The sequence below is a fragment of the Chiloscyllium plagiosum genome, chromosome 25 (genome assembly GCF_004010195.1).
Source record: "Chiloscyllium plagiosum isolate BGI_BamShark_2017 chromosome 25, ASM401019v2, whole genome shotgun sequence".
Classification (NCBI taxonomy): domain Eukaryota; kingdom Metazoa; phylum Chordata; class Chondrichthyes; order Orectolobiformes; family Hemiscylliidae; genus Chiloscyllium; species Chiloscyllium plagiosum.
In genome coordinates, this window is record NC_057734.1 from 10,618,913 (window position 1) to 10,646,799 (window position 27,887).

The 27,887-nt window shown below is 42.6% G+C and overlaps 1 protein-coding gene across 1 annotated transcript in view; it reads right to left on the minus strand.

The window, feature by feature from the left end:
* LOC122562395 (unconventional myosin-XVIIIb-like) overlaps nt 1-27,887 on the minus strand; it is a 379,067-nt gene that overhangs the window by 328,492 nt on the left and 22,688 nt on the right. Inside the window, exon 2 of the mRNA XM_043715251.1 lies at nt 5,485-5,600. Coding sequence (XP_043571186.1) covers nt 5,485-5,523 — 39 coding nt within the window. The 5' untranslated portion in view covers nt 5,524-5,600. The remainder of the gene's footprint in view (nt 1-5,484; nt 5,601-27,887) is intronic.

A 27,887-nucleotide genomic window follows, 5' to 3' on the forward strand; every position in this document is an offset into this window, starting at 1 on the left:
ACACATACAGGATTACAGTGCAATGAATTATCAAGTCCAAATTCACAAAGCTTTGGGCTCACAGCTTGACATTAGCAAAGCAGAGATCAATATTGGTGCAGTTGTTTTAAATCTATTCACCACTCAGACAGTTTTGTACCCTGGGTGTCCTTTAACATTCCTCCAACCTACAACATCTGCAAAACAGCTTATTACAAATTTGGATTTCAAACGCAATTTCCATTCTGTAAATAAAATATTATAAAAATAATAAAAGTATTACTAATCACTCAATGTCAGAGTCTAGTATCCAAGGGCAGCTACTGGGCAGAATCCCTTCCACAATACCCAATGAAGTGGCCTCAAATTAACAGTAGATTCCTAGGGTAGGTACTCATCCAGCAATGACTGAGATTCATAAAACTGCGTTACAAAGATAGAATTTACTTTAATGTCACAAATGAATCATTCTGTCAGGCTATATAAAGGCTTGTGATGGCAGAGCAGGAACTTGGAAGATCCTCAATATTGTTCCCAGATGTTCAATAGGATTCAATTTAAAACAAATGTGAAGGGACATGATGACTTCTTCTGGCACAAATGCCAAAAACTTGTCATTAGCATCTCTGACGTCAACCTGCCTTAGGCTGTGTCTTAGAAATTGTTCAACAAGGGTCAAGGACACAAAGCTAAGATGCGGAGATGCCGGTGTTGGGCTGCGGTGGACAAAATTAAAAATCACACACCACCAGATTATAGTCCAACAGGTTTAACTGAAAGCGCTAGCTTTCAGAGCACTGCTCCTTCATCAGGTGGTTTTGGAGTATAAGATTGTAAGACACAGAATTTATAGCAAAAGTTTACAGTATGATGTAACTGAAATGATATACTGAAAAAAACCTGGATTGTTTGTTAAGTCTCGCATCTTTTAGAATGACCATGTTGGTTTCAGATCTTTCATATGTCAATCGCAAAACTTTTTTAAAAGTTACATTCTCAAGTGAACTTTAACAATTGGTGTCATGTTGGCCCAGATAATGTATTGAAGATGTAAGCTTCCCTGTGTGAGACTGTCTGTGCCACAATGTTAAAAATCACACATCACCAGGTTATAGTCCAACAGGTTTATTTGGAATAAGATTGTAAGACACAGAATTTATATCAATCTTATTCTCCACAATCACCTGATGAAGGAGCAGCGCTCCGAAAGCTAGTGCTTCCAAATGAACCTGTTGGACTATAACCTGGTGTTGTGTGATTTTTAACATTGTACAAAGCTAAGAGGCATTTGTTAAAGGCAGAGGGGATACAGGCAAGAAAATGCAAGAAATGCATTTAAGAAATCAATTAAAATGAAGGTTGTTAAAGATTTCAAGTGGATCCTTTCATTACTGGCATTTTAGACTGACTATTCTCATTTACATCCTGTGTATTTTTAATTATAGTTCTTGACTATTGTAGGGACATTATCATCATTCTTTTCAATAGATAATTCTTGCTTGCTCCCTTGATTCCAGTTCCTTACAAACTTCTGTGTTGTTGAAATCCATTTACATTAATTGTCCAAGAATGTTCGGGGTAAGAAAAGGTAATAGGAATATAAATTAGCCAACTTACTATTAATCTAAATTTGGTAGTTGAAAAATTCTTTCTGAAATCCTATTGAATTTTAAATGACCCCAATGAGCACTCAGTTTCGGATTTTGACTGTCTGAGCAGGTTTACAGCTGCTGGGCAAACTGTGAAGAGGCTGCCAAAATCCAATTACTTACAAAATATTCATTTCAGAATTATCTGCATGATGCATGCAACTCTGAGACGGACTAACACCCCCCCACAGAGAGCAGAACCAGGCAATCCAATTGGAAATACGGGATGTCATGGATCCAATCCTGTATTGATGTCTTGGTTGCAAAGCACATTCAGAATGCAGTGATGAGATTAGACACATTGGCTTTGCAAATATAATCTCTGCCACAATGCCTGAATGAAAAAGCGACTGCATTCTGCATATCAAACCAAGACTTTCTCAGGGTCTATTGGAAATAAGCAGCCAGAGCATTTCTCTGACGCTCGGACATTGTGAAGCCAACGTTTAGGCCATTGGTTTCCTCTGGTTGGGGAAATGAAGTCCCATAGCTCAGTCCTGAAGCTCAAATCCACTTGAACCCTCTAATGTACAAACACAACCAGCAGCACATGACCATGCTGACTGTAGCCTAACTCAACAATGGGCAGGAGCATTGTGCAAATGGAATGATAGTCTCATTGCCAATTCCTGTGATGCTGGTCTTTCCAAATAAATGTTAGCAACAAGACATAGATGACAAGAAAAAATGTGAAAGTTTGAGGTAATGACTTCCATAGCTTGGGTGAAATCAGACAATCCCTGTCTTCTTTGGTTTATCACACTAAGGAAACTGGTGGGTTAAAATGGCTAACACATAGAATGATGGCATCAGTGAGGTTTCAATCGCCATTCAGGTTCTGGTATACTTTGAGGAGGAGGTGTCAAGAGTTCTTTGAGGAGGTGTCAAGACAGGTCAACGACAGTGGATGTGGTGTATATGGACTTCAGCAAGGCATTTGATAGGGATCCCCAGGATAGGGTCATTCATAAAGTCAGGAAGTATGGGATACAGGGAGATTTTGCTATCTGGATTCAGAATTGGCTAGCTGACAGAAGGCAGAGAGTGGTTGTAGATGGAAAGTATTCTGCCTGGAGAACAGGGCTCTGTTCTTGGACCTCTGATCTTTGTAGTTTTCATAAATGACTTGGATGAGCAGGTTGAGGGGTGGGTTAGTAAATTTGCATATGACACAAAGGTTGGAGGTATCGTCGATAGTATAGAGGGCTACTGCAGGCTGCAGCGCAACATAGACAGGATGGAGAGCTGGGCTGAGAAATGATAGTTGGAGCTCAACCAGGATAAGTGCGAAGTGATGCATTTTGGAAGGTGGAACTCGAATGCTGAATATAGGATTAAAGTCAGGATTCTTAGCAGTGTGGAGGAACAGAGGGATCTGGGTGTGCAAGTGCATAGATCCCTCAAAGTTGCCACCCAAGTGGATCCGGTTGTTAAGAAAGCATATGGTGTTTTGGCTTTCATTAACAGGGGGATCGAGTTTAAGAGCTGCGAGGTTTTGCTGCAGCTCTACAAGTCCCTGGTGAGACCACACTTGGCATATTCTGTCCAGTTCTGGTCGCTCTACTATAGGAAAGAGACAGAGGCTTTGGAGAAGGTGCAAAGAAGGTTTACCAGGATGCTGCTGGGACTGGAGGGCTTGCCTTATGAAGGAAGGTTGAATGAGCTTGGACTTTTCTCTCTGGAGAGAAGGAGGAAGAGAGGAGACCTAATCAAGGTGTACAAAATAATGAGTGGAATAGGTAGGGTCAATAGTCAGAGACTTTTCCCAAGGGCGGGATTGACTGGTATGAGGAGTCATAGTATGAAGAGATGAAGTGGAAGGTATAAAGGAGACGATAGAGGTAGGTTCTTTACACAGAGCGTTGTGAATGCATGGAATGCATTGCCAGTTGTGGTGGTGGAAGCAAAGTCATTGAGGACATTTAAGCGACTGCTGGACATGCACATGGAGGGGTGCGTAGGTTAAGTTACTATATTTTAGATTAGATTAGATTCCCTACAAGAAAGAGGCTCTTTGGCCCAACAATTCCACACCGACCCTCTGAAGAGCAACCCACCCAGACCCATTCCCCTACATTCACCCCTGACTAATGCACCTAACACAATGGGCAATTTAGCATGGCCAATTCACCTGACCTGCACATCTTTGGACTGTGGGAGGAAACCGGAGCACCCGAAGGAAACCCACGCAGAAACAGGGAGAATGTGCAAACTCCACACAGTCAGTCGCCCAAGGCTGGAATCGAACCCGGGTCCCTGGCGCCCTGAGGCAGCAGTGCTAACCACTGAGCCACTGTGCCATCCCATTTTACATTAGGATTAAATCTCGGCACAACATCGTGGGCCAAAGGGCCTGTTCTGTGCTATACTTTTCTATGCTTTATATACTCAGGACCTGTAAATCAATTAATTGGAATTGGTGTCCTTTGGTTTTCCAAGCAATGTTTCCACTTTCCAGAAACCACCCAGTTTTTAGCCTGTACTGGCCAATGCTCTTTATCAGTCAGGGGCATCAGAGATTACTCAATGCTGTCCTAATGTTATCCAGAGCTGTCTCACTGTGCAGACAATTAACCACAGTCTGTGAATGGTGACTGATATATCTCTGTTGAAAAGAGAGAGACACGAGGAGTTATACAATGTGGAGTGGGAGGGAAAATGGCATTATTCCACAAAGATGGAATGAGTGAGGAGGCAGGTCCTAAGCATGTCAGAACCCGAATGGGGATTGAAACCACACTGATGCCATCATTCTACGTGTTAGCCATTTTAATCCAACAGTTACCTTACTGAAACAATGAAAAGGAGATAGGGATTGTCTGATTTCACCCAGCCTATGGAAGAACTATGGCAAATTGCCATGAGACAATTTCAGGCAGCAGCTGCAGTCATTGTTTATTCAGTAACATCCTTCTCACTCACTGTCTGCAGGAAGCACCAATGTGAGGAGTCAAACTAGCAGAATTTCACAATACTTGGGCGCATCAGGTTAGTAACCAGTTAGCCTGTCATGAAGTGTGAAAAGCTAATAGACTTTGCTCTCTGCTGACTGCTGCCAAGCATCTGTGAAGCCTAGAGGGACATGCATTCAGGAGGAGAGATGGAAACACTGATGAGAACAGATAGCATTTCAAACAGCTGGGACCCAGTCATCAGGGCAGCCAATACGGAGTTGACGATCCTTGTCAGGTAGGGCAGAGTACAGGGCAATGTCTAAAATAAACATGCTGATTAGACAGAGTACAGGGCAAAGGTAACCTCAAATAGTCTGGAATGGGAATGAAAATGTAGGGACTGTAATAGTCCGAGGGAGCTTTGTGCAAAAAGAGAAGAGGGGCCAGCAATCTCTTGCAGAGGAGCCAACCTGGTGAAAGAGAACTTTGTTTAACAGCATGGTGATTTCATAGCTGCCACAAAATCTAAAACGACAGGCTGTCCTGAGAAAGAGATAGTATATCTAGAAAAGCAAAATCAGGTCATGGACAAAAGGGAATAAAATGATGGTTCCTGGCCTAAACGTCGCATGTCAAAAATGCCACCTATTCTGTCCCTGCAGCAGCTTAAGATTTGAGATCGAGTTCATTTTAAGTAACAGTATGGGGTTTTGCCAGCTGCTGTGAGTTTCTGATTTGCAGTCACTCAGACAGACACTAAATGTTTTGATTTAAAAAGTGGTTCTTCTCCAAAAGTGGCTTTGAATTTACCAAACCCACGCGTGTCTAAACACATGCCATTTTGCTGAGCCATCAGATGCCTTGTTAAAGGAAGCTCATTCGCACTCCTAGAAGCCAATGCAACTTCTTTCTTCTCTTCTGCATGCAGAATGTAAACCTGTGACCCAAGAAGAGTAACTTTCCTTTTGTTCCCATAATGCTAGACGTGAGGAAACAGCCATGTTCCTATAGTTTAATCGAGGAGCGTTACACAACGGACTTTGCGCTGAGATGACTTGAAGGATATGGAGACATCAAACTACATGGCGGGCGAAAAGGTCATGCAGAATTTTCCAAACATAGAGAAATGGTGAAACAAGGAAAGGAAGAGAGAAACAGAATGATTAGATTAGTGATGCACGCAGAAAAATGTCAGACAAAATTATAGGAAAACTTGAATCGCTATTTTCTCTTGATGAAAACATTGATTGAATGAGACACAGTGACCACAGTTCTGCAGCTCCTACGCTGCCTAATTTCCAGTAGTAGTACCTTCATTTATTATTGAAGGAGAATTGAAAACCTATGTATCATTCCAGTGCTAGTCAGATGCTGCACATTAGCATGGAGGATGAATTTTCTTTGTGTATCTTTCCAATTGCACCTTTTGTTTTATTATTGCGATCGAAATCAAAATGAATTCAGTCATTCACTTAAATCTAACAAAGCTGTGATAGGTCATAAATTGGAGAGCTTCAGGAATTCCAAGATACCATTTTTTTTAAAATCACAAACCACAAACTCCTCAGATGGACAGAAGAAAATGCTGGTCCACTGATTCACAAATTCTGCCCCACTTCTCATTTACAATATTTCTCAATCCTGCGGTCTTTCTCGTCTGTCAACTTTATGATTGTAGACATTGCTCCTCTAACCTACCCTTCTTTCTCACTTTCGTGCTCCAAGAATGCCATCCTACCCTTGACTTCCCCCTCCTTGCAGCTCTAAGCTGTTGATTTCATGATTCATCATACCATCTCCTGCCCACATTCTTTCCTACAGATTCTGGGCTGTGGAATCTTTTACCTTCCTTCGTCAAGTCCTCCTCATCTACAGATTTTCAAAACCTAAAACAGCCTCCTCATCCCCCTATTTTTTTTAAATTTCTCTCCCACCACTTATAACCTTGGCACTTCATCTAGGTTTCCACAATTTTAAATTATGAAACTCACAGAAGCTGTTATTAATGAAAGAAAGTTTTGCATTTATACCACAATTTTCACAACCGCTGGTCATCTCAAGGCACTTTGTGCCAGTGAAGGACTTTCTGAAGAATAGTGACTGTGCCAAAGTCAGAACATGACAGCTAATATGCACACAAGCAAGATCCCTCAGACAGCAATGGTGGTCTGTTGTGTGTGATAAAATTTGGTATTAGCCAAGATAACTTGCCTGTTCTTCTTTGAGATTGTGATTTGGGGTATCTTATATTTACCCAAGCAAGCACATCGAGTTTCAGTTTAATGCCTCGAATGAACAATAGATCCTCCAACATTGCAACACTCTCCCAATTCCACACCACAGTGGCAGCTGTTCATTTTTGCACTCGAGCAGTGAGAATGGAATTTGAACTCAGACCCTAACACGTCAAAAAGCAAGTGAGCTACCAACTGGGCCACAATTGAAACGTTAAAGAGCCAGCTCATTGTACACAATGACAACAACAGCACCTACGTGTGCCTTCAACATGGAGAAACATCACAAAGCACTGCACCAGGTAAGGGTCAGATGAAAAGAGTTGGTGTGCGGGATTCCAGGCACTCAGGTTTATGAGAGAGTTTCCGCACGCAGAGATTGAATGGTCAACAGCACTGAAAAGGGAACCAAAGAACTGCGGATGCTGTCAGTCTAAGACAAAAACAAAAATTGCTGGAAAAGCTCAGCAGGTCCGACAGCATCTGTGGAGAGAAATCAGAGTTAATCTTTTGGGTCAAGTGACCCTTCTTAAGGACTGTTCTGAGGAAAGGTCACTTGAGCGGAAAGGCTAACTCCTATTTCTCTCAACAGATGCTGCCGGACCTGCTGAGTTTTTCCAGCAATTTCTGTTTGTAGCACTGAAATGGGGCCGGGGGGGGGGGGGGGTGAGGAGGTGGGAATATACTAATGATAAGGATGGAACCCACAGAGAAAAGCATAGCTACAACAGAAAGGGTGAGAACATGGGACAGGTAGAGGTGAGCTGGGTAATGCTACTAGCCACCATTTAATAAAACCACAGAGTCAGTCAATCATCGCATCACTGGCTGGCTTCCGATTCAGCCTTGAAGATGATAGGTCAAAATGATTTCCCTCAGCATAATCCAGTGCCCCAAAATAAAAACCTTAAATGTTAGTCAGTTCAACAGGAGGCGAGAATGAAACCTCTAGTGACAGGTTTTGTTGCCACAAGCAGACTACAAGCAAACAGCAGCATGAGTTCACTTGTTACACGGACTGCAATTTAATAATTCCACACAGCTTGTGAATTTTATATTCTTCATTGAATATATGATCAGTGGAATTCTGTGGAATTTCATGGAATGTTGAAGGTTTGGAATAATGAGGGGGTTATGTCTGATAGTGCACAGGTTACTGATTGAAGAACTTCACTGCTACTCCATGCTGTGTGCCGAGCATTCAGTTTGATGCCTAGTCTCATGTGCAACAGTCTGTTTCAAAGACAATCTCACCAGACCCTAACTACCCACAACCGCTTCTGAAAATGCCTTTGTAACCAACTGGAGGGAAGAAAGGTTAAAACTTGTTAATCTTATCCCCTCTAAAACTGCATTAATTTGACAGAAGCTTCAGATTTCCAGAGACTCAAAGCCTTGCATTACCTCCAAGTAAATTCAAAGTAGAATCATTATCCCCAACAATTTAGGATCATTTCGACGGCTTGATTTTTCTACGTCTATGTGAGTGAAAGCGTGAGAGGACCAAATCTACCATTCCCAATCTGATGGAAGTCAAGAGGCAAGTGCTATGTTCTTTCATATAATACAGGTCAGCCCAGCATGTTAAATTACGGACAGGCGATGAAATTCAAAGTCTTTGCAGGCCACAACAGTCAATGTCACTGGTAGTTAAGCACATAAACCTGATGGCTCTGCAAGGAAGGTCCGCAACAGGATCAGACACATTCAAAAGAAACAAGAAGTGAAATTCTCCATTCATTTAGTTCCCTCACTCAGAGAATACTAACCCTTTATTGAGGTGCAGCAAAATGAAACCCTAACCTTTTCCTTGTTTTACATTGTTTTAGTACCACCTGGACAAAGAGCCCCTGCCTGCTATCGCCATTGAGTACAAAGCAAGTATTTACAGGTCTATTCCAAATAACAGAACAAGTGACCTCTGTCCCACCAACACCAACCTCCTCTGCTCCTTCAACCACCCCAACCCCAAATCCCCCTATCTCCCCAACTTGGTGTGAGGAAAGTGCTTCCACAGCACAATAAGGCCCTGGATAACAAACTGGTTCCATTCCTGAGTACATTCGGAAGTCGATCCGCACGCAAGTTGGAATGCAATGTGGTACAATATAAAATATCCGTTCATAAGTACGAGCTAACAGTCACAGAGCAGATCCTTACAATTAATTGTAATACAGGATCTTGTTTATAAGTCAGACTGTCATAAACTGGGGACGTCCTGTAAGATCAAACTGAATCTCTTGTCAATTGTCATCAAAGTCCATTTGGAAAGACAGGGGCACAATGATAATGTCATTGGCTTGCAGTGCACCAAAGTTAATAGTCTAAGGTTATGTGTGCATAATCCACCTATGGCCAATGGTGACATTTCAATTCAATATAAAGCTACTCTAAGATTGACCATGTAGCATTGACCAGTTATTACAAATGCCCATCTGGATCACCAGTGTCCTAAAGGGAGAGAAATCTGCCAACCTTACCTGGTCTGACCTGCATGTGACTCCAAACCCACAGCAGTGTGACTGAGTTTTAACTATCCCCTGGGCCTAGTCAGTGGTGCCCACATCCCACAAAAAACAAAAGAAAAATTTGACTATGAACAATTTTATCAATACAGCAATACATAGGCTTAAGGATGTCCTTCAGCTTAATAACTTATCTCTAACTTTGGTCTGTGTAAAAGGTACGTGACAAAATTTTGTGGTTTATGGGTGGCCAATGAAAAGGCCCATTACTTCCTTAAAAGTGAAGCAAGGTGGAATCACACTGAATAATAACCAGTGGGCCCCAATGGGGAAATCTGATCTTATGAGATGTCAAAAACCATCGAGCACAGCAACATGTTAAACACTCTGGACTGTGGTTTCAGCATCGTCTCTTGTTAAAACAAATACAAGCATCCAGAGGGATCCCACTAGCTCTGATAAACTAAAAAAACATGATCAGTCATGGCAACAGGGACAGGGTTTGGGAATGCAATTAACAGAGAGGTCATCCGACTGTAAAATATACTCTATCTATCCCTCTGCAGCTGCTGTCTTGACCTTGGTGTTTTCCAGCATATTCTGGTTCATTGTGAGTAAAAGGATTGCTTCTTTAAAGGCAGTGCCTGGGAGGGTAGCAGAACATGGAACAGGAACAGGCCCTTCGGCCCACCATGCCTATGCTGCTCATGTTGCCATTCTAAACTAATCCCATCTGCCTGCACATGGTCCTAATCCCTCCATCCCTCCTGTCTAAATGCCTCATAAACTTTGCTATCGTATATGCTTCAACCTACCTCATAGCTTTCCTATCTATTCTATCTGCCCTTCAACCTCTGACGCTCTAGTGATAGCTGTGTTCCACAGGGCTCAGTGCTGGGTCCACCATTATTTGTCATTTATATAAACGATTTGGATGAGAATTTAGGAAGCATAGTTATTAAGTTTGCAGCTGACACTAAAATTGATGGTAAAATAGACAGGGAGGAAGGCTCTCTAAGATTACAAAGGGATCTTAATCAATTGGGCTAATGGGCTGAGGAGTGGCAGGTGGAGTTTTATTTTAGATAAATGTGAGATGTTGCATTTTGGTAAAACAAACAAGGATAGGGTTTATACAGTTAATGGTAGGGCTCTGGGAGGGTTGTAGAACAGAGAGACCTAGAGATTCAGGTAATAGCTCATTGAATGTGTGACACAGGTAGACAGAATGATGTAGAAGGTCTTTCGTACACTTGCCTTCATTGGTCAGACCATTGAGTATAGGACTTGGGACATCATTTTGCTGTTGTATAGATATTGGTAAGGCCATGTTTGGAGTATTGTTACAGTTCTGGTCACCCGCTATTGGAAGGATATTATGAAATTGGAGGGAGTACAGAAAAGACGTACCAGGATGGAGCTGGGACTGAGAGGTTTGAGTTATAAGGATAGGCTGGAAATTCTTTCACTGCAGTGTAGGAGGTTGAGGGGTGGCCTTATAGAGGTTTATAAAATCATGACGGGCATAGATAAAGGTCTTTTCCCTAGAATTGGAATTTAGGGTATAATTTTAAGGTGAGAGGAGAAAGATTTAAAAGGCATCCTGAGGGGCAACTTTTTCACACAGAGGGTGGTTTGTGTGTGGAATGAACTGCCAGAGGAAGTGGTAGATGCAGGTACAGTTACAACATTTAAAAGGCATTTGGACAGATACATGAATAGGAAAGGTTTAGAGGGATATGGGTCAAATGCAGGCAAGTATGATTCGGTGAGTTTGGGAAACTTGGTCAATGTGGATGAGTTGGACCAAAGGGTTTGTCTCTGTGCCGTATGACCTGATGACCCTCATCCAAGTTTGACTAACCTCTCCTTACAACGAATGCACTCCAATCCAGGCCACATCCTGGTAAACGTCTTCTGTTCCCCCTCCAAAGTCTCCATATCCTTCCTGCACACAGTATTGCTGAAATAACTGCACAGAGACCAGTATCCCGTCACCAAGTCACCCTTTATTTACATGTGCACTGTACATGGGCTCTGACCAGCTCAAAGCCAGTCTCTAGAATGAGGACACTCTCTAAATAAAAAACAGAAATTGCTGGAAAAGCTCATCAAGTCTGCCAGCATCTGTGGAGATAAATCAGAGTTAACGTTTCGTGATCTTTCCTCAGACTCTCTGAAGCTCCTGTCAGCCAGGGTTCCCTGATTGACCCAGGCTAATAACCCCAATCAGGGATCTTACAGTAATTGTGATCCACTTGGCTCTCCAACCAATCATTATAATTACATTATGAACAACAGAGGTCTCAGCACCGATCCTTGCATAACACCACTAGTCACAGACCTCCCGTCAGTAAAACACCCCTCTACAACTACCTGCTGTCTTCAATAACCAAGCCAATTTTGTATCCAACTTATCACCATGCATTTTGTGTGATTTGATCTTCTGAACCAGCCTTCCATGAGGAATGTTGTCAAATTCTTTAGTAAATCCATATAGATAGCATCTACTGCCTTACCCTCACCAATTATTTTTATCAGTTCCTCAAAAAACTCCATCACGTTCTTGAGACAAGACTTCCCTTGCATAAAACCATGCTGACTATCCCGGAGCAACGTTCCGAAAGCTAGTGCTTCCACATAAACCTGTTGGACTACACCCTGGTGTTGTGCGATTTTTAACTTTATCCACCCCATTCCAACACCGGCTCCTCCACATTATCCCTAATAAGTCAATTCTTCTCCAAATGCAAGTAAATCCTGTTCCTAAGGATCTTCTCCAATAACTTGCAGGATGAAAGGATTAACAGAAGGCGTTTCGTTTTTCCAGAGATGCTCAGAATCATGATTGTTACAGCACAATTCAGTCCATTGTGTTGCCATTTGTTCTTCAAATGCGTATTGATACCTAGTGCCAATCTCTGGCATTTTCCCCATATCCCTGCATGCTATTTCCTTCCAAATAATCGGTCAAAGCCCTGTTGAATGCCTCAATTGAATCTGCTCACATCACATTTCCAGGCACTGCATTCCATGCCCTAACAACACAATATATGCTATATGTTCATGACCAGGAAAATCTCTATCAAGTCTCTTCCCAGCTTTCTTCTTTCCAAGATGCCAACTTCTCAAACCTAAGCTCAGAACTGAACTTTCTCATTTTTGGAACCATTATGTAAATCACTTCTGCATTCATATTTGTCATGAAAGATGCCACCCACAACTATACACAACATTCCAACTGAAGTCTAAAAAGTGCCTTGTACAAAATCACTACGGTGTTTGAAGAGGCCATTTAGCCCATCAAGTCCACACCAATCCTCCAAAGAGCATCACACTCCTACCTTATCCCTGTAATCCCTATGGTTAATCCACCTAGTTTAGCCATTCCTGGACACGAGGTGGATTAACCATGCTAAATTGTCCATAACCTCATAGAGACAAATCATAGAATCCATACAGTGTGGAAACAGGCCATTTGGCCCAACAAATCCACACCAACCTCCAAAGAGTATCCCACCCAGGCCCATTCCCTCACTAATGCCCCTAACCTACACATCTCTGAACACTTTAGGCAATTTCCTATGGCCAAATCACCCTAACCTGCACATCTTTGGATAATGGGAGGAAACCGGAGCACCCGGAGCAGACACCGGGAGAACATGTAACCTCCACACAGACACTCGCCTGAGGCTGGAATCAAAGCCGGGTCCCTGGTGCTGTGAGGCAGCAGTGCTAACCACTGAGCCTCAGTGCAGCGATGTACATGTTCAACATCACCTCCTTGCTCTTTTGCCCTGTGCCCAGTTTATTAACTGCTCTCTCCAGCAGTTCGGCCACCTTTAATGAGCTGTGCACATGTACACCAAGGTCCCTTTGCTCCTGCAACCCCTTTCAGAATTGTACTCTCAATTTTGTATTGTCTTCTAATATTCTTCCCACCAAAATTCATTACCTCACACGCATTTGTAATTTGTAACTTCTCGTTTCCTGTCCTTTTCCTTCTTCCTTGAATGCGTGCGAGGGTGAACGTGTGTCACAAAACATTCTGCTGGGGTCTTTCTTTTTGAATGTAGTAATAAATTCAACTTTTTCTGAATCTTAAAGCATTTGCAATGGGCCATTGTAAATTGTATTTGATAAACAGGGTTTGGGAAAATCTGGCACTGCATCATTTTGAAGGGGAAAAGAAAATAAGAGGAGATACTTCCGTAAAGACGCACCTCTGTTCTGGACAGGAGACAACAGTAAGATTAGGTCAATTCATCTCTGCCACGTCTACAACAATATTATGATAGGGCGATTGGGACCTAGTACCGGTGACGTAACATTTCATTGAAAGAAAGAATATATCTTGGGTAGTATGTTATAGAGTCATAGCGATGTATAGCACGGAAACAGACCCTTCGGTCCAACTCATCCATGCCGACCAGATATCACAACCTAATGTGGTTCCACCTGCCAGCACCCAGCCCATATCCCTCCAAACCCTTCCTATTCATATACCCATCCCGATAGCTTTTAAATGTTGCAATTGTACTAGCCTCCACCACTTCCGCTAGCAGATCATTCCATACCCGTACCACCCTCTGAGTAAAAATATTGCCCCTTACATCTCTTTTACATCTTTCTCCTCTCACCCTAAACCTATGCCCTCTAGTTCTGGATGCCCCCACCCCAGAGAAAAGACTCCTTTCAAGTTTCACAACATCTTTCCGATAGGAAGGAGACCAGAATTAACTTCCCCAGATACTTCCAGCTCCAAAACAGCAAGCAAGCCCCAGTTGGGACAGAGTAAGTGCTTCAGTAAGGCCTCACTGGTGAAGTGCCGCATTCCCACGGAATCATGGGAATCACTGGCCAGAGACCGTCCAAAGTGGAGGAGGAGCATCCGGGAAGGGATCGAGCACCTCGGGGCTTGCTGTTGGGAAGAAGTGGAAGCCAAGGGAGACAGCATAAAAGCATGCTGCCACATCAACGCCCAACACACCCTTTCCTGTGACCACCTTCTGACCCAAGTGTAACAGAGTCACATCAGTCTGTGCAGCCACCTACAGACTCACCCTGAGAATGGAAAAGAGTCATCCTTGTCTGCGAGGGACTGCCAGTTATGCTGATGATGGATTGTGGTGAACAGATTGTTCACTGAAAAGGAAACGATGCATCAATTGACACATTGTGCACAGAGGTCTTTGAATAGCAGCACATATTCCGAGAGAAGTGAGTTATTGAGTGTAAAAGCAAGTAAGCTATGCTGAACCTCAGCTGAATTGAATTCATGGACTGCATCTACAGAGCGCTGCACTCAATTCTAGTCGCTACATTTTAGGAAGGATGCAAGTGTCCTTGAGAGGGTGCAGAGCAGAGTTGCCATAATGATTTCAGGGATGGTGGACATTAGTTGCAAGGTAAGGTTGGTGAGCTGGAGTTTACCTTGGAACAAAGACGACCAGGGGAGATTTGATCAGGGTGTACAAGGTTATGACAGGTTCAGGTAAGGTAGGCAAACACAAAGGGGAATGGGTTGCATTCAGTGAATGGCAATGATCTGGAACTCACTGCCTACGAGCGTGGTGCAAGTGGTGACAATAAATGGTTTCAAAAGGAAATTTGAGGGAAATGAAGTTGCAGAGAAATGGTGTTAGAGTGGGGGAACGGGACTTAACGGACTGCAATGCAAAGAGCGTGCATAGACTTGGTGAGCCATCATGACTCTCTGGCCACAGGCTGGCCAGAGCAAAGTACCCTGAGAGACAGTCAAGGTAATGATTACCATTTGATACTCTGGCAGTGTTCAATACATACAGTATCATATCTGTTATGAGAATTGATCAGAGAGACCACCACCTTCAAAGAGACCAATTACTTTGAGAAAACTACTATAGTCTGATCACAATGGTGGTTCTTTACAAATTCCTCTCAATCTACCGTGAACATTTTGCATCCAAGGCATCTGTTGATGTGATGTACTCCTCTTTTGGCCATAACAGATGTGTTTTTATTCAATTTTCTTTTCTTATTTTCTTCCCAACACAGAAGAAATATCTTAGCTGTCTTTCCCTTCCAATATTTTGTGGGTTTCGAAGAGATCACCTCTCACTTTTCAAATCTCTACAGAATAGAGGCTAGGTTTGTCCCCTCTCTCTTCACAGGACAGTCATGTTGTCCCAGGAACATGGCTGCTCTATCAACCGCCTTCAGAGGTCCTCTCCATTACAGATGCCATTCTTCAGCCAATGTTCTGTGCATGGCAGTGACTTACAGAACTGGAAGTCAATGTTGTGACTTACATGGACCCTAAGAGCAGCTGTGCGCAGCCGTGCAGTTTAGAGGGAGCATTGGTTATGGCTATTGGAGGTCAGTCATCTCAGTTCCAGGACATATCTGCTGCAGTAGTACCTCAGGATAGTGTCATTGGCCCAACCATCTTCAGCTGCTTCATCAATAACCTTCCCTCCACCATAAGATCAGAAGTGGGCATTACAAAATATTCAGCACCATTCACAGCTCCTCAGATACTGAAGCAATCCATACCCAAATGTAGCAAAGCGCGGGCAATCTGAAGCAAAAACAGATTGGAGAAACTCAGCTGGTCTGGTGCATCTGGGGAGAAAGAAGAGTGAAACTTTTGAGTCCCTCTGATGGAAGAGTCACCAGACTCAAAACACTAACTCTGCTTTCTCGCCACTGATCTCCAGCACCTGCATTCCTTTGTTTTATTTAAGACTTGGACAATATCCAAGTTTGCACTTGCAAGAGGCAAGTAACAATTATGAAACACAAATGCCAACCAATGATCATTTCCAACAAGAGAAAATCTAACCATCACCCTTTAATACTCAATGGCTTTACTACTGCTGAATCTCCATTGTCAACATCCTGGGGTTATCATTAGCCAGAAACTGAACTGGATTAGCCATATACGAACAATGGTTACAATAGCAGGTCAAAGGTTAGGAATCCTGCAGCTAGTAACTCACTTCCTGTCAGCCATCTTTAAATTAGGGGTGTGATGGAATTCTCCCCATTTGCCTGGATAACTGCAGCTCCAATAACACTCAAGAAACTTGGCACCTTTCAGGTTAAAACACCACATCCATGAACATTCGAAACCCTCCACCATTGATGCTCAGTAACAACTGAGTAAAACTACAAGAGCACTGCAGAAATTAATTCAGGGTCCTTAGACAGCACCTTCTAAACCTACCATCTTCTAGTACAAAGGCAACAGATATGTGGGTAGACCACCTCATCAAGTTCCGGTTCTGGTCACCACATTATAAGAAGGATGTGGAAGCTTTGGAAAAGGTGCAGAGAGATTTACTAGGATGTTACCTGGTATGGAGGGAAGGTCTTACGAGGAAAGGCTGAGGGACTTGAGGCTGTTTTCGTTAGAGACATTGGACAAGCATATGGACGTACATGGAATAGTGTAGGTTAGATGGGCTTCAGATTGGTAAGACTGGTCGGCGCAACATCAAGGGCCGAAGGGCCTGTACTGCACTGTAATGTTCTATGTTCTATGTATGTTCCCCTCCATACATTCACAATCTCAACTTGGAAATACATATCACCATAGCTTCAGTGTCGCTGGGTCAAAATCCTGGAATTCTCTTGCCAGGGGTATTGTGGATGGACCGACACAAATGGACTGCAGCAGTTCAAGGATGCAGCTCACCACCGCATTCTCAAAGGTAACTAAGGATAGACAATAAATATTGGCCAGTGATGTCCATGTCCATGAATGAGAAAAAACACAACTTTCATTGCATTCTTTTTATGACAATGATATTCTCCCAAGATAAAGAGACTAAAACTACACATAGTACTCCAAGTGAGATCTTACCAAGTTTCTATATAATTGAAGTAAGACTTCACTGCCTCTGCACTCAAATTCTTTTACAATTCTAACATTCCATTAGCCTTCTGAATTATTTACTGCACCTTCATATTAGACTTCAGTGATGGAGTATCAATGATGACCAGCTCCTTTTGTATACCTATACTTTCCAATTTCATAGAGTCGTAGAGTCTTAGAGACGTACAGCATGGAAACAGACCCTTCGGTCCAACCCATCCAAGCCGACCAGATATCCCAACCCAATCTAGTCCCACCTGCCAGCACCCAGCCCATATCCCTCCAAACCCATATACCCATCCAAGTGCCTTTTAAATGTTGCAATTGTACCAGCCTCCACCACTTCCTCTGGGAGCTCATTCCTTACACGTTCCACCCTCTGCATGAAAACGTTGCCCCTTAGGTCTCTTTTATATCTTTCTCCTCTCACCCGAAATCTATGCACTCTAATTCTAGACTCCCCCACCCCAGGGAAAACATTTTGTCTATTTATCCTATCCACACCCCTCATGATTTTGTAAACCTCTATAAGGTCACCCCTCAGCCTCCCTCATAACATTAAAGAAAGGCTACGTGTTCCTCCCACCAGAAGTGAATAACCTCACTAATTTTCCATTCTATATTCCATCTGCCAAATTCATGCCCATTCACTAAGCCTGTCCAAATCCTGCTGAAACCACTTTACATTTTCCTTATCCTATTTAGATTTGTACTATCTGCAAATTTGGAAATATTACACTTGATTCCCACTTTCAAATCAAAGATTGATATTCTGAACAACCAAGGCCCAAGTACTGATTCTTGCAGTACCTCACTAGTCACAATCTGCCAATACAAGAATAAATGCTTATTTATTCTCTTTGTTTTCTATGTGTTAGCCTGTCCTCAATCTATGTCAGTATGTTTTCTCCTATTCTGTGCACTTTAATTTTCCCCAATCTCCTATGAAGGATTTCATCAAGCCTTCTGCAATTCCAAGTATACCACATCCATCAACTCCCCTTTAACAATTTTGTTAATAACACCCTCAAAACACTCCAATAAGTATCTGTAAAACAATTTCCCATTTCCACATTCTTGCTGACTCTGCCCAGTCAGATCATTATTATCCAAAGGTCTACTTCCTATTCTTTATGATAGATTCTGACATTTTCCTGGTGTAAGGCCAATGGATCAGTAGAACCCTCTTTTCCCTCTTGTTCCCTTCTTAAACAGTGAGTGACATTTACATGCTTCCAATTTACAGAAATCATCCCATAATCTAAAGCATTTTGGGAGATAGACACCAATGCATAGATTAGCTCTATTGACACTTCCTTCAACACTTTGGGAGGTGGAATATCTTTTCAGCTTTCAGCCCCGTTAATTTCTCCAGTAGGTGAAGTTGCCATAGTCTTAGAGAGAGACAACTGGCGATGGTTTAACCTGAGGATCCCCATGCCTCAGGCAAAGGGAGAGGTTGAGAAGGAGAGTCCTTTATGGACCTACATTCTGTTTGTATAAATGACCCTGAGCTTCTGGTTGCCTGTCACTTTAACACACCACTGTGCTCCCTGGCCAACACCTCTGTCTCAGGCTGGCTGTGATGCTCCAGTAAAACTCAGCGTAACCTGGAAGAATAGCATATCATTTTCCACTTGGGAACCCAGCAGCTTTCAGGCCTCAATATCGGGTTCAATAACTTTAGGGCCTGAACACCTTCTGTCATGTCCTTACCTCAACTCCCAGACATCAGGCCTTTTCATCACTGGACACAATTCAGGGACACTGCCTGACCTTCTCAACAGTTGCTGCTTTCAAAGTCAGTCAGGCTTTGTGGAATGCTGCTTACCAAACAGACCTCGACAATCACCTGCCTTAAATTGATTACTTTGAAAACGCATTGTTCAATTCAGGCTTCTCTGTAGAATCAAATTCCCACCTGGAGGTAAGATCAATAGCTGGGAGGGATGGCAGTGTTGCAGGTTGCAGGAAGCAGGCAACAGTTTAGCTCCTGCCCAGGCATTGTCCACATCGACATATGCCAATGAAAAACAATAGTGAGCACATCATTCTTCATAGTGCATTGAATGAAGAGATCTGACTGTAGAGCGTGCAGAGTCTACAGCTTTTGAATCTTCAAACATGTTTTTTTTCCCTTCGGTTTTCTCTCCGGTGCTCTGTATTCACAAAATTGAAAAGAGGAAATGCCAATTCTTTTTTTGGTCAGTTCCCCTGATGCTTTAGTGTCAAATTGTGTGTTGACTGCGGCTTCTGAGAAGCATCTCAGAATACTTTTTGGCGTTGTTAAAGTCATGATGCAAAATGCAAGTTGTTGCTATTTCTCAGATCCGAAGAGCTGTTAAGGACATTACATACCCAGGGAGTTACGGTGGAACATTAAAAAAAGTGATACAGGGACGAGGTCAGAAAATGAAGAGGAGGATATGCTAATCGGGTCAGATGGGGTGAATAAAAAGCAGATCATTTGTCTGGAGCAAATATAGCAGATGCCCTTTGCCCGTACGGAAACGTTCTGGTAACCTCAGCTCGTACAGGAATTGAACCTGTAATATTGGCATAACTCTACATCACACAGCAGCCATTCAACTGACTGATCTAAGCAATCCTAGACCATTAAAGTAAACTCACTACCAGTCATTGCTCCCTAAACAGAGAGCATCCCTATGGGTCTGGTAAAACTATGGCAGCATTAACTTTATTAAAAGTCCCATTTCTTTCGATTTATTCTTTAAATAAATAACTTGTTTGGTTTCACACCCTTTATAAGCAATAGTCTCCTGGTTGGACACAGAGTTTGCAGCCCACAGGAAGAGACCATTCAGCCAGCACCAAGCCTCTGAACAGCATCCACCCACACCCCCACCCCATCCCTGTAACCCCACATTTAGCATGGCTAATCCACCTGACCTGCACATCTTTGGACTGTGAGAGGAACGTGGAGCAACCAGAGGAAACCCACATAGACACAGAGAGAATGTGCAACCTGCAGACAGAGAGTTACCCGTGTCTGGAATCAAACCCAGGTCCCTGGCGCTGCAAGGTAGCAGTGCTAACCACTGAGCCACCATACCAACCTTACAGGACATCCTGTTCCAGCCCAGAGGGTCACATTCTCTCAAGAGTTCTAAGGGAAAAGCTCTGGAAAAAACAAGGCTGATGTCTGAGCAAGAGCACGGAGTCAAAAGGAGGATTCGGAGATGGTAGCAGTTTTTAAAAAATCAGCAGATGTAAAAGAAGCAGAAAGAGCACTGGGACTTGTGAGCAGCGTCTACTGGAGAGATGCCATCAGTAATTAATCTGGAACAACAGCAGATGGGGATCAGAAGGGTGAGAATAGAACAGTGACAAAGCACTCCGTGCTGGAAACTTGGGTAATTAATAAAACCACCCAATTAATGCATTATTAACTACTTGCTGTCAACAGCTCAATGGCATGTAACATACTGTCAAAAAGATAGTCTTAAATTCATAACTGACTCAGCATTTTTCAAAAAAAAAATCAGCCAGCGTTGTAAATAACTATCAACACAAAATCTCTGGCACTAATGATTTAATAAGCCCAGACCACTATTCATTAAGTCAATTATTAAATTCAACCAGCAGCTTCATTATTATTCATTATTTAAGTAGTTGGCTAATTGAATGCTAATTTAATATTAATACAAATATATACCGAAGAGAAATAAGGAATATGGGCTGGTTCCGAAATGGAAGGACAGACAAATTAAAATGCAGTTAGGAGAGAGAATGTGATGTGTGAGCACAGCAGGGAAATAAAGGCAAGAAAATGCATATTTAAACACAGTCCTTGGGGTGACATCTGTAACGTGTAAAGAATGGAATCATTGCAGATGAACCAACCAGGAAAAGAAATAAATGCATTTATATTGCACTATCTAAGAGCTAAACGTATTCCAAAGTGCTTTACAACCAGCAAAGTCACTGCTGCAACATTATAATCAAAGATTGTCAAGGACTTAATGTGGTTTATCTCCGGTTTTATTAAGTTATGTGGCCTATTTTAACCATCAGGCAATTGGATCAGGCCCATCAGAGAAAATGCTGTGCTCAAGACTGCGCAGCTCCAAAACAAACGGACAACGTTTTCAGTCCTGATGTTAACCTAAAGCTATAAATCTTGCAATTTGGCACGACCTGAATATTGCTATGTGTTTCAAAGGTAACTCCATGGAAATGAAATACGTTTGCAGATTAAAAGGCTTTGCTTTGATAGTATACTGAGGTGTAGGCACTCCAAATGGTGAGTTAATTTTAGTGTCTCAGTCACTTCATATTTCTTCAGAATAAGAACAACACAGATTGGGAAAGACTGCTCAGCTCAATCATGACACTCAAATGCTTCTAAAGTGATTACAAGGTTTCAGCTTCACCACATCTTGTGTGCATTGTGCGTGATAAAGGACAGATTTCAAATCTAAATATGATTTTATGACTAGGACCCTGTGCCCTGTTGTTTCAATGTGGAAATAGTGTTTCAGATTTATCTTTTATACCCTGTACCTTATTTGCATTATCCCTCTGTTACAACTAATCAGGTGTACCCTAGAACTCTGTGGGAAGCTAGAGAAGTGATTGCTGGGCCTCTTGCTGAGATACTTGAATCATCGATAGTCACAGGTGAGGTGCCAGAAGACTGGAAGTTGGCTAACGTGTTGGTGCCACTGTTTAAGAAGGGTGGTAAGGACAAGCCAGGGAACTATAGACCACGTCAGTGTTGGGCAAGTTGTTGGAGGGAATCCTGAGGGACAGGATGTACATGTTTTTGGAAAGGCAAGGACTGATTAGGGATAGTCAACATGGTTTTGTGTGTGGGGAATTATGTGTCACAAACTTGATTGAGTTTTTTGAGGAAGTAACAAAGATGTGGGCAGATGTGATCTATATGGACTTCAGTAAGGAGTTCAACAAGGTTCCCCATGGGAGACCGATTAGCAAGGTTAGATCTCACGGAATAAAGGGAGAACTAGCCATTTGGATAAGAACTGGCTCAAAGGTAGAAAACAGAAGGTGGTGATGGAGGTTGTTTTTCAGACTGGAGGCCTGTGACCAGTGGAGTGCCACAAGGATCGGTGCTGGGTCCTCTACTTTTTGTCATTTATATAAATGATTTGGATGCGAGCATAAGAGGTACAGTTAGTAAGTTTGCAGATGACACCAAAATTGGAGGTGCAGTGGACAGTGAAGAGGGTTACCTCAGACTACAACAGGATCTTGACCAGATGGGCCAATGGGCTGAGAAGTGGCAGATGGCGTTTAATTCAGATAAATGCGAGGTGCTGCATTTTGGGAAAGCAAATCTTAGCAGGACTTATACACTTAATGGTAAGGTCCTAGGGAGTGTTGCTGAACAAAGAGGCCTTGGAGTGCAGGTTCATAGCTCCTTGAAAATGGAGTTGCAGGTAGATAGGATAGTGAAGAAAGCGTTTGATATGTTTTCCTTTATTGGTCAGAGTATTGAGTACAGGAGTTGTGTGGTCATGTTGCGGCTATACAGGACATTGCTTAGGCCACTGTTGGAATGTTGTGTGCAATTCTGGTCTCCTTCCTATCGGAAAGATGTTGTGAAACTTGAAAGGGTTCAGAAAAGATTTACAAGGATGTTGCCAGGGTTGGAGGATTTGAGCTATAGGGAGAGGCTGAACAGGCTGGGGCTGTTTTCCCTGGAGCATCGGAAGCTGAGGGGTGACCTTATAGAGGTTTACAAAATCATGAGGGGCATGGATAGGATAAATAGACAAAGTCTTTTCCCTGGGGACTCCCAATCAGCTTTTGACAGTTCTTGCCTAATACCATCAAAATTGGCCTTTCTCCAATTTAGAACTTCAACTTTTAGGTCTGGTCTATCCTTTTCCATTACTATTTTAAATCTAATGGAATTATGGTCGCCGGCCCCAAAGTGCTCCCCCACTGACACCTCAGTCACCTGCCATGCCTTATTCCTAAGAATAGGTCAAGTTTTGCACCTTCTGTAGTAGGTACATCCACATACTGAATCAGAACATTTTCTTGTGCACTCTTAACAAATTCCTCTCCATCTAAACCCTTAATTCTATGGCAGTCCCAGTCTATGTTCGGAAAGTTAAAATCCCCTACCATAACCACCCTATTATTCTTACAGATAGCTGAGTTCTTACAAGTTGGTTTCTCCATTTCCATCTTAAAGCAACTTTTGGATAGGCACATGGATTATAGTAAAATGAAGAGTATGTGGGTTAGTTTGATCTTAGAGTAGGATTAAAGATCAGCACAAAATTAAGGGCCGAAGGGCCTGTGTTGTGCTGTACTGTTCTATGTTCTATGCTCTAAATTCTGGATCAAACAATCTTCATAACATTGCTCTTTTGTCCTGGACAGCTTGTTGTCTATCTTTTTATCAAAATGTACTTCATGTTTAGTGGGCTGATTTGTTCACAGCTGGCAAACCTATATTTTGCAAACATAGTTAAACCACGGCCTCATCTATATTCCTGGTGAGTATTTACTCCACAATCATCAGATTGCTGATCATTATTATATTAGCGTTTGTGGGACCTTCCTGTGCACAAACTGGTTGCCATGTTTCCTAAATCACAACAGCGAAAAGCACTTCTTTGCCTGAAGCACTTAGGCGACTCCAAAGGTGCTATGGAAATGCAAACCTTTTCAAAACATCAACCTGCTTATTTATCTACCATTAGCAGCAGGCTAGAGTTAACTGCCTTTCAGAGTTTTCAGACTCGAAACGTTTTCAAAACTGCGTGTTATTCAGACTGACACCTCCCCCAGCAAAAAAACATTTGACCTGAATCCAGGGAAATTCGAAATACAGAGCGATAATCATTAGGTGAGAAGTAATGTTGAAATGTCGTGTTCTTCTCTTTCTCAGCTCCTTTCAAGAATAACATATTAGTCAAAAGTAAGGAACAATGTGACCTGGTTGTCTAACACACTAGCATGCCCTTTCTGGGAGTTATCTGTGCCTCATCAGCCTTGCAGGCATGTTTGTCATCAGGAGTGTGAGCTAAGTTCAGTTTGATTTGCATCTATATAAAGCTTTCTGAGTCACAGGGATGAGGAGCGAGGCCCCATCACCATTGAATAGCTCCCAGCGACTGATTCAGCTGGGACTTGCTGCTCAGCACAAACTAAGAGGTCATCCTCAGTTTTTAAACGCATTGAGCAGAATGACTTTCAGACAGTTATTTCAACGTGTGACCTGAACAATTAATCAGGTAGAACAACTTTTCAGAAGATCCAAACTCACATTTTTCTCACTCGTCCAGGAAAACAGAATCATAAAGGGAACTTTCTCCTTGGACTACATGCTGAGGGATGCTGTAAAACTTGGGGCAGCTGCTGCCAAGGCGCTGTGGGGAAAGACCACTGTCTGAGGTCATTCTCCCGAAGTTAAATGGGGATCTGTTCAGTTAATGGATACTCACATGCATATAAATATAGTCTTGTACAAGTAAGAGATGCCTTTGGTATGTTTGTTGGATAGAGTCACAATCCAGTGTTTATTTGTTCCTTCATGTAGTACTGTACAGAACCAAACTGAGTTAGTGACAATTTATAATTTTTTTTATGAATAAAACATATTTTTGAAATTTAAAAAAAAATTCTCCTTTGTTTTAAAGCTGTTTTGTAAATATGGTGAAGGCAAAGGGAGAAAGTCTTTTTTAATTTCAAAAGTATACTAAATCCTATCTTTCAGACATGTTTAAGAATTTACAACTAACAAAAAATTCTTATCAGTAAAATATCTGAAAGATAGGATTTATATGCACTTAAAGAGACATGCGATGATTAGGGATAGTCAGCATGGCTTTGTACAAGAGAAATCGTGTGTCATAAACTTGACTGAGTTTTTTGAGGACGTAGCCAAGAACATTGATAAGGGCAGAGTGGTGGACAATGTTTGCTTGGACTTTAGTAAAGTCTTTGACAAGGTTCTGCAGGGTGAATAATTAGTAAAGTTAGATCACATGGGATTCAGGGTGATCTTGCCAATTGGATACAAAATTGGCTTAACAGCTGGAGACAGAGAGTGACGGAAGAAGGTTTTTTTTTCAGACTGGAGGCCTGTGACCAGCGGTGTTCCACACGGATTGATGCTGAGTCCATTTTTGTTTGTCGTTTATATGAATGATTTGAATGAGATGGTTAGTATGTTTATGGATGACATTAAAATTGGTGGGATGGTGGATAGTGAGGAAGGGTATCTAAGATTACAAAGAGATTTTGATCATTTGGGTCAACAAGCAGATGGAGTTTAATTTGGATAAATGCAAGCTATTGCATTTTGGTAAATCAAACAAGTACAGGACTTATTCAATTAACAGTAGGGCCTTGTGTAGTGCTGTAGAACAGAGAGACTGAGGGGTTCACGTACATAATTCTTTGAATTTAAGAATTTTGGAAAGCTTGCTTTCATTGGTCAGACCTTTGAGTATAGGAGTTGGGAAGTCATGCTAAGGTTGTACAGGATGTTATTGAAGGAGCAGCATCAAAGGACAGTGCCCAATACCACTCCAAGGGCTTTGATACAGATGAGAGGCTAGGAATACTGCAGCGAGTAATTCACCTCCTGATTACCCATAGCCTGTCCATCATCTACAAGGCTTAAGTCAGGATTGTGATAGGATATTCCCCACTTGCCTGGATGGGTGCAGCCCCCACACTCAAGAAGCTTGACACCATCCAGAACAAAGCAGTTCACTTGAATGGCACACAAGTATTCACTCCCTACACCACTGATGCTGAGTAGCAGCAGTGCATACTACCTCCAGGATACACTGCAAATAATCACCAAAGATCCTCAGACAGCACTTTCCTAGCCCACGACCACCTGCTTCTGGAAGGACAAAGGCAGCAGATACATGGGAGCACCACCACCTTCAAGTGCCCTTCCAAGCCACTCCCCATTCTGACTTGGAAAAATATCTCCTTTCCTTCACTGTCCCTAGTTAAAAATCCTGGAATTCCCTCCCTAATGGCACTGTGGGCTAACCCACAGCAGGCGGCCTGCAGCCACTCAAGAAGGCAGTTCACCCACCACCTTCCCAAGGGCAACTAGGAACGGGCAATAAATGCTGGTTCAGCCAGGGAAACCCTCATCCCACGCATGAATACAAAAAATTCAGTCAGCCCCTCAGAATGTTCAGAGTCAGGATGGTCTCTACATAAATGGTGAAGAGCTAAATGGTGGACAGCCCATCACTCACATTCAGTCAGTCTGCTTCGGTGTTCTCTGTTTTACTCGTGGAATGAGAAATGGCAGGTATTAAGGGAGATGGAAGCAGTTGACACAGCTATTACTGTGGATGCAGATGAAGCAGTGACCCAAGCAAGTGAGTAGCCCAGAGACCGATCAGGGCCAGTGATGTCAGAAGTTTGAATGGATAAAACAAGAATTTCCTCCACAAATGCATTGTGGGTCAACCCACAGCCCATGGACTGCAGCGGTTCAAGAAGACAGCTCACCCCCACCCTCTCTAGGTCAATTAGGGATGGCTAATAAATGCTGGGCCCAGCCTGCGATGCCCACATCCTAGAAATGAATAAAGAAAATTTGGCATTTGAAATCAGGAGCATAAAGGTTTCCTGGCATTAAACAAATTACCACAGATTTAAGATAATTGGCAAAAGAGCAAGAAATAGGGTGAGAAGATTTTGTTTTTACACAGTGAGTTATCACGATCTGGAATACACTGCCAGAAAGAGTAATGGAAAACGTGTTATATTAACTTATATAATGTATCAGAATCTTTACTTGAATAAGAAAAAACATCAATAACTGCAGGCTTATTGCAAAGGGGCAGGGCGTTATCTACATAGCTCCGCTGAAGAAGCAGCACTGGTACGATGAACTGAATGGCCTCCCTCTGTGCCACGTGATTGTTTTAAAGGAAAACAATGGGATAAACTTGGGAAACAGTGGAAGCAAGCCTCAAGAACCATTCATCAAACGATTGGATGATTCAGTATGCCACGGGAGGTGGGAACTGCTGCAATCGCTCTGGATCAATGGGACAGATGTAATTATCTCAAGAATAGCAGCAAATGATTCTCAGTTCATCCACCACTGCTGCCCATCCCACATCAGGGCAGAGACAACCTTCAAGCTTGCTGCTTGCTTTAAAAGCTTATACATCTCCCATCACGCTTCACTCCACCAATTCGACATTGAAATATTTTTAATCAACCGGTTTGGACATGTTAAGGCAGGCGGAGCTCAAACACAGACCTTTCGACCCAGGTACAGACACTGCCACTACACCACTACCATCTCTCATCACTGTTTATAATGGCAGGTGGTACAGTTCTCAGTCCATGACCTGTCCATAATTGGCCAATCACAAGGGAATGATTCATTAGGCAGACATGTGAAGCACAGTCACTTTTCAAATCGTTGAACAGCAGAGTCGTTTCAAAATCCAAGAAAAACTCCAGTTGCTCTGTTCAGTATCAGTTGGCCAGGGTTCACTATCTGCCCCTGCATGGATACCAACCTGATACCAACAGATATCACAAGGAGAAAGTGAGGACTGCAGATGCTGGAGATCAGAACTGAAAAATGTGTTGCTGGAAAAGCGCAGCAGGTCAGGCAGCATCCAAGGAGCAGAAGAATTGACGTTTCGGGCATAAGCCCTTCTTCAGGAATCAGGAGGGTGTGCCAAGCAGGCTAAGATAAAAGGTAAGGAGGAGGGACTTGGGGGAGGGGCGTTGGGAATGCGATAGGTGGAAGGAGGTTAAGGTGAGGGTGATAGGCCGGAGAGGGGGAGGGGGCCGAGAGGTTGGAGGGC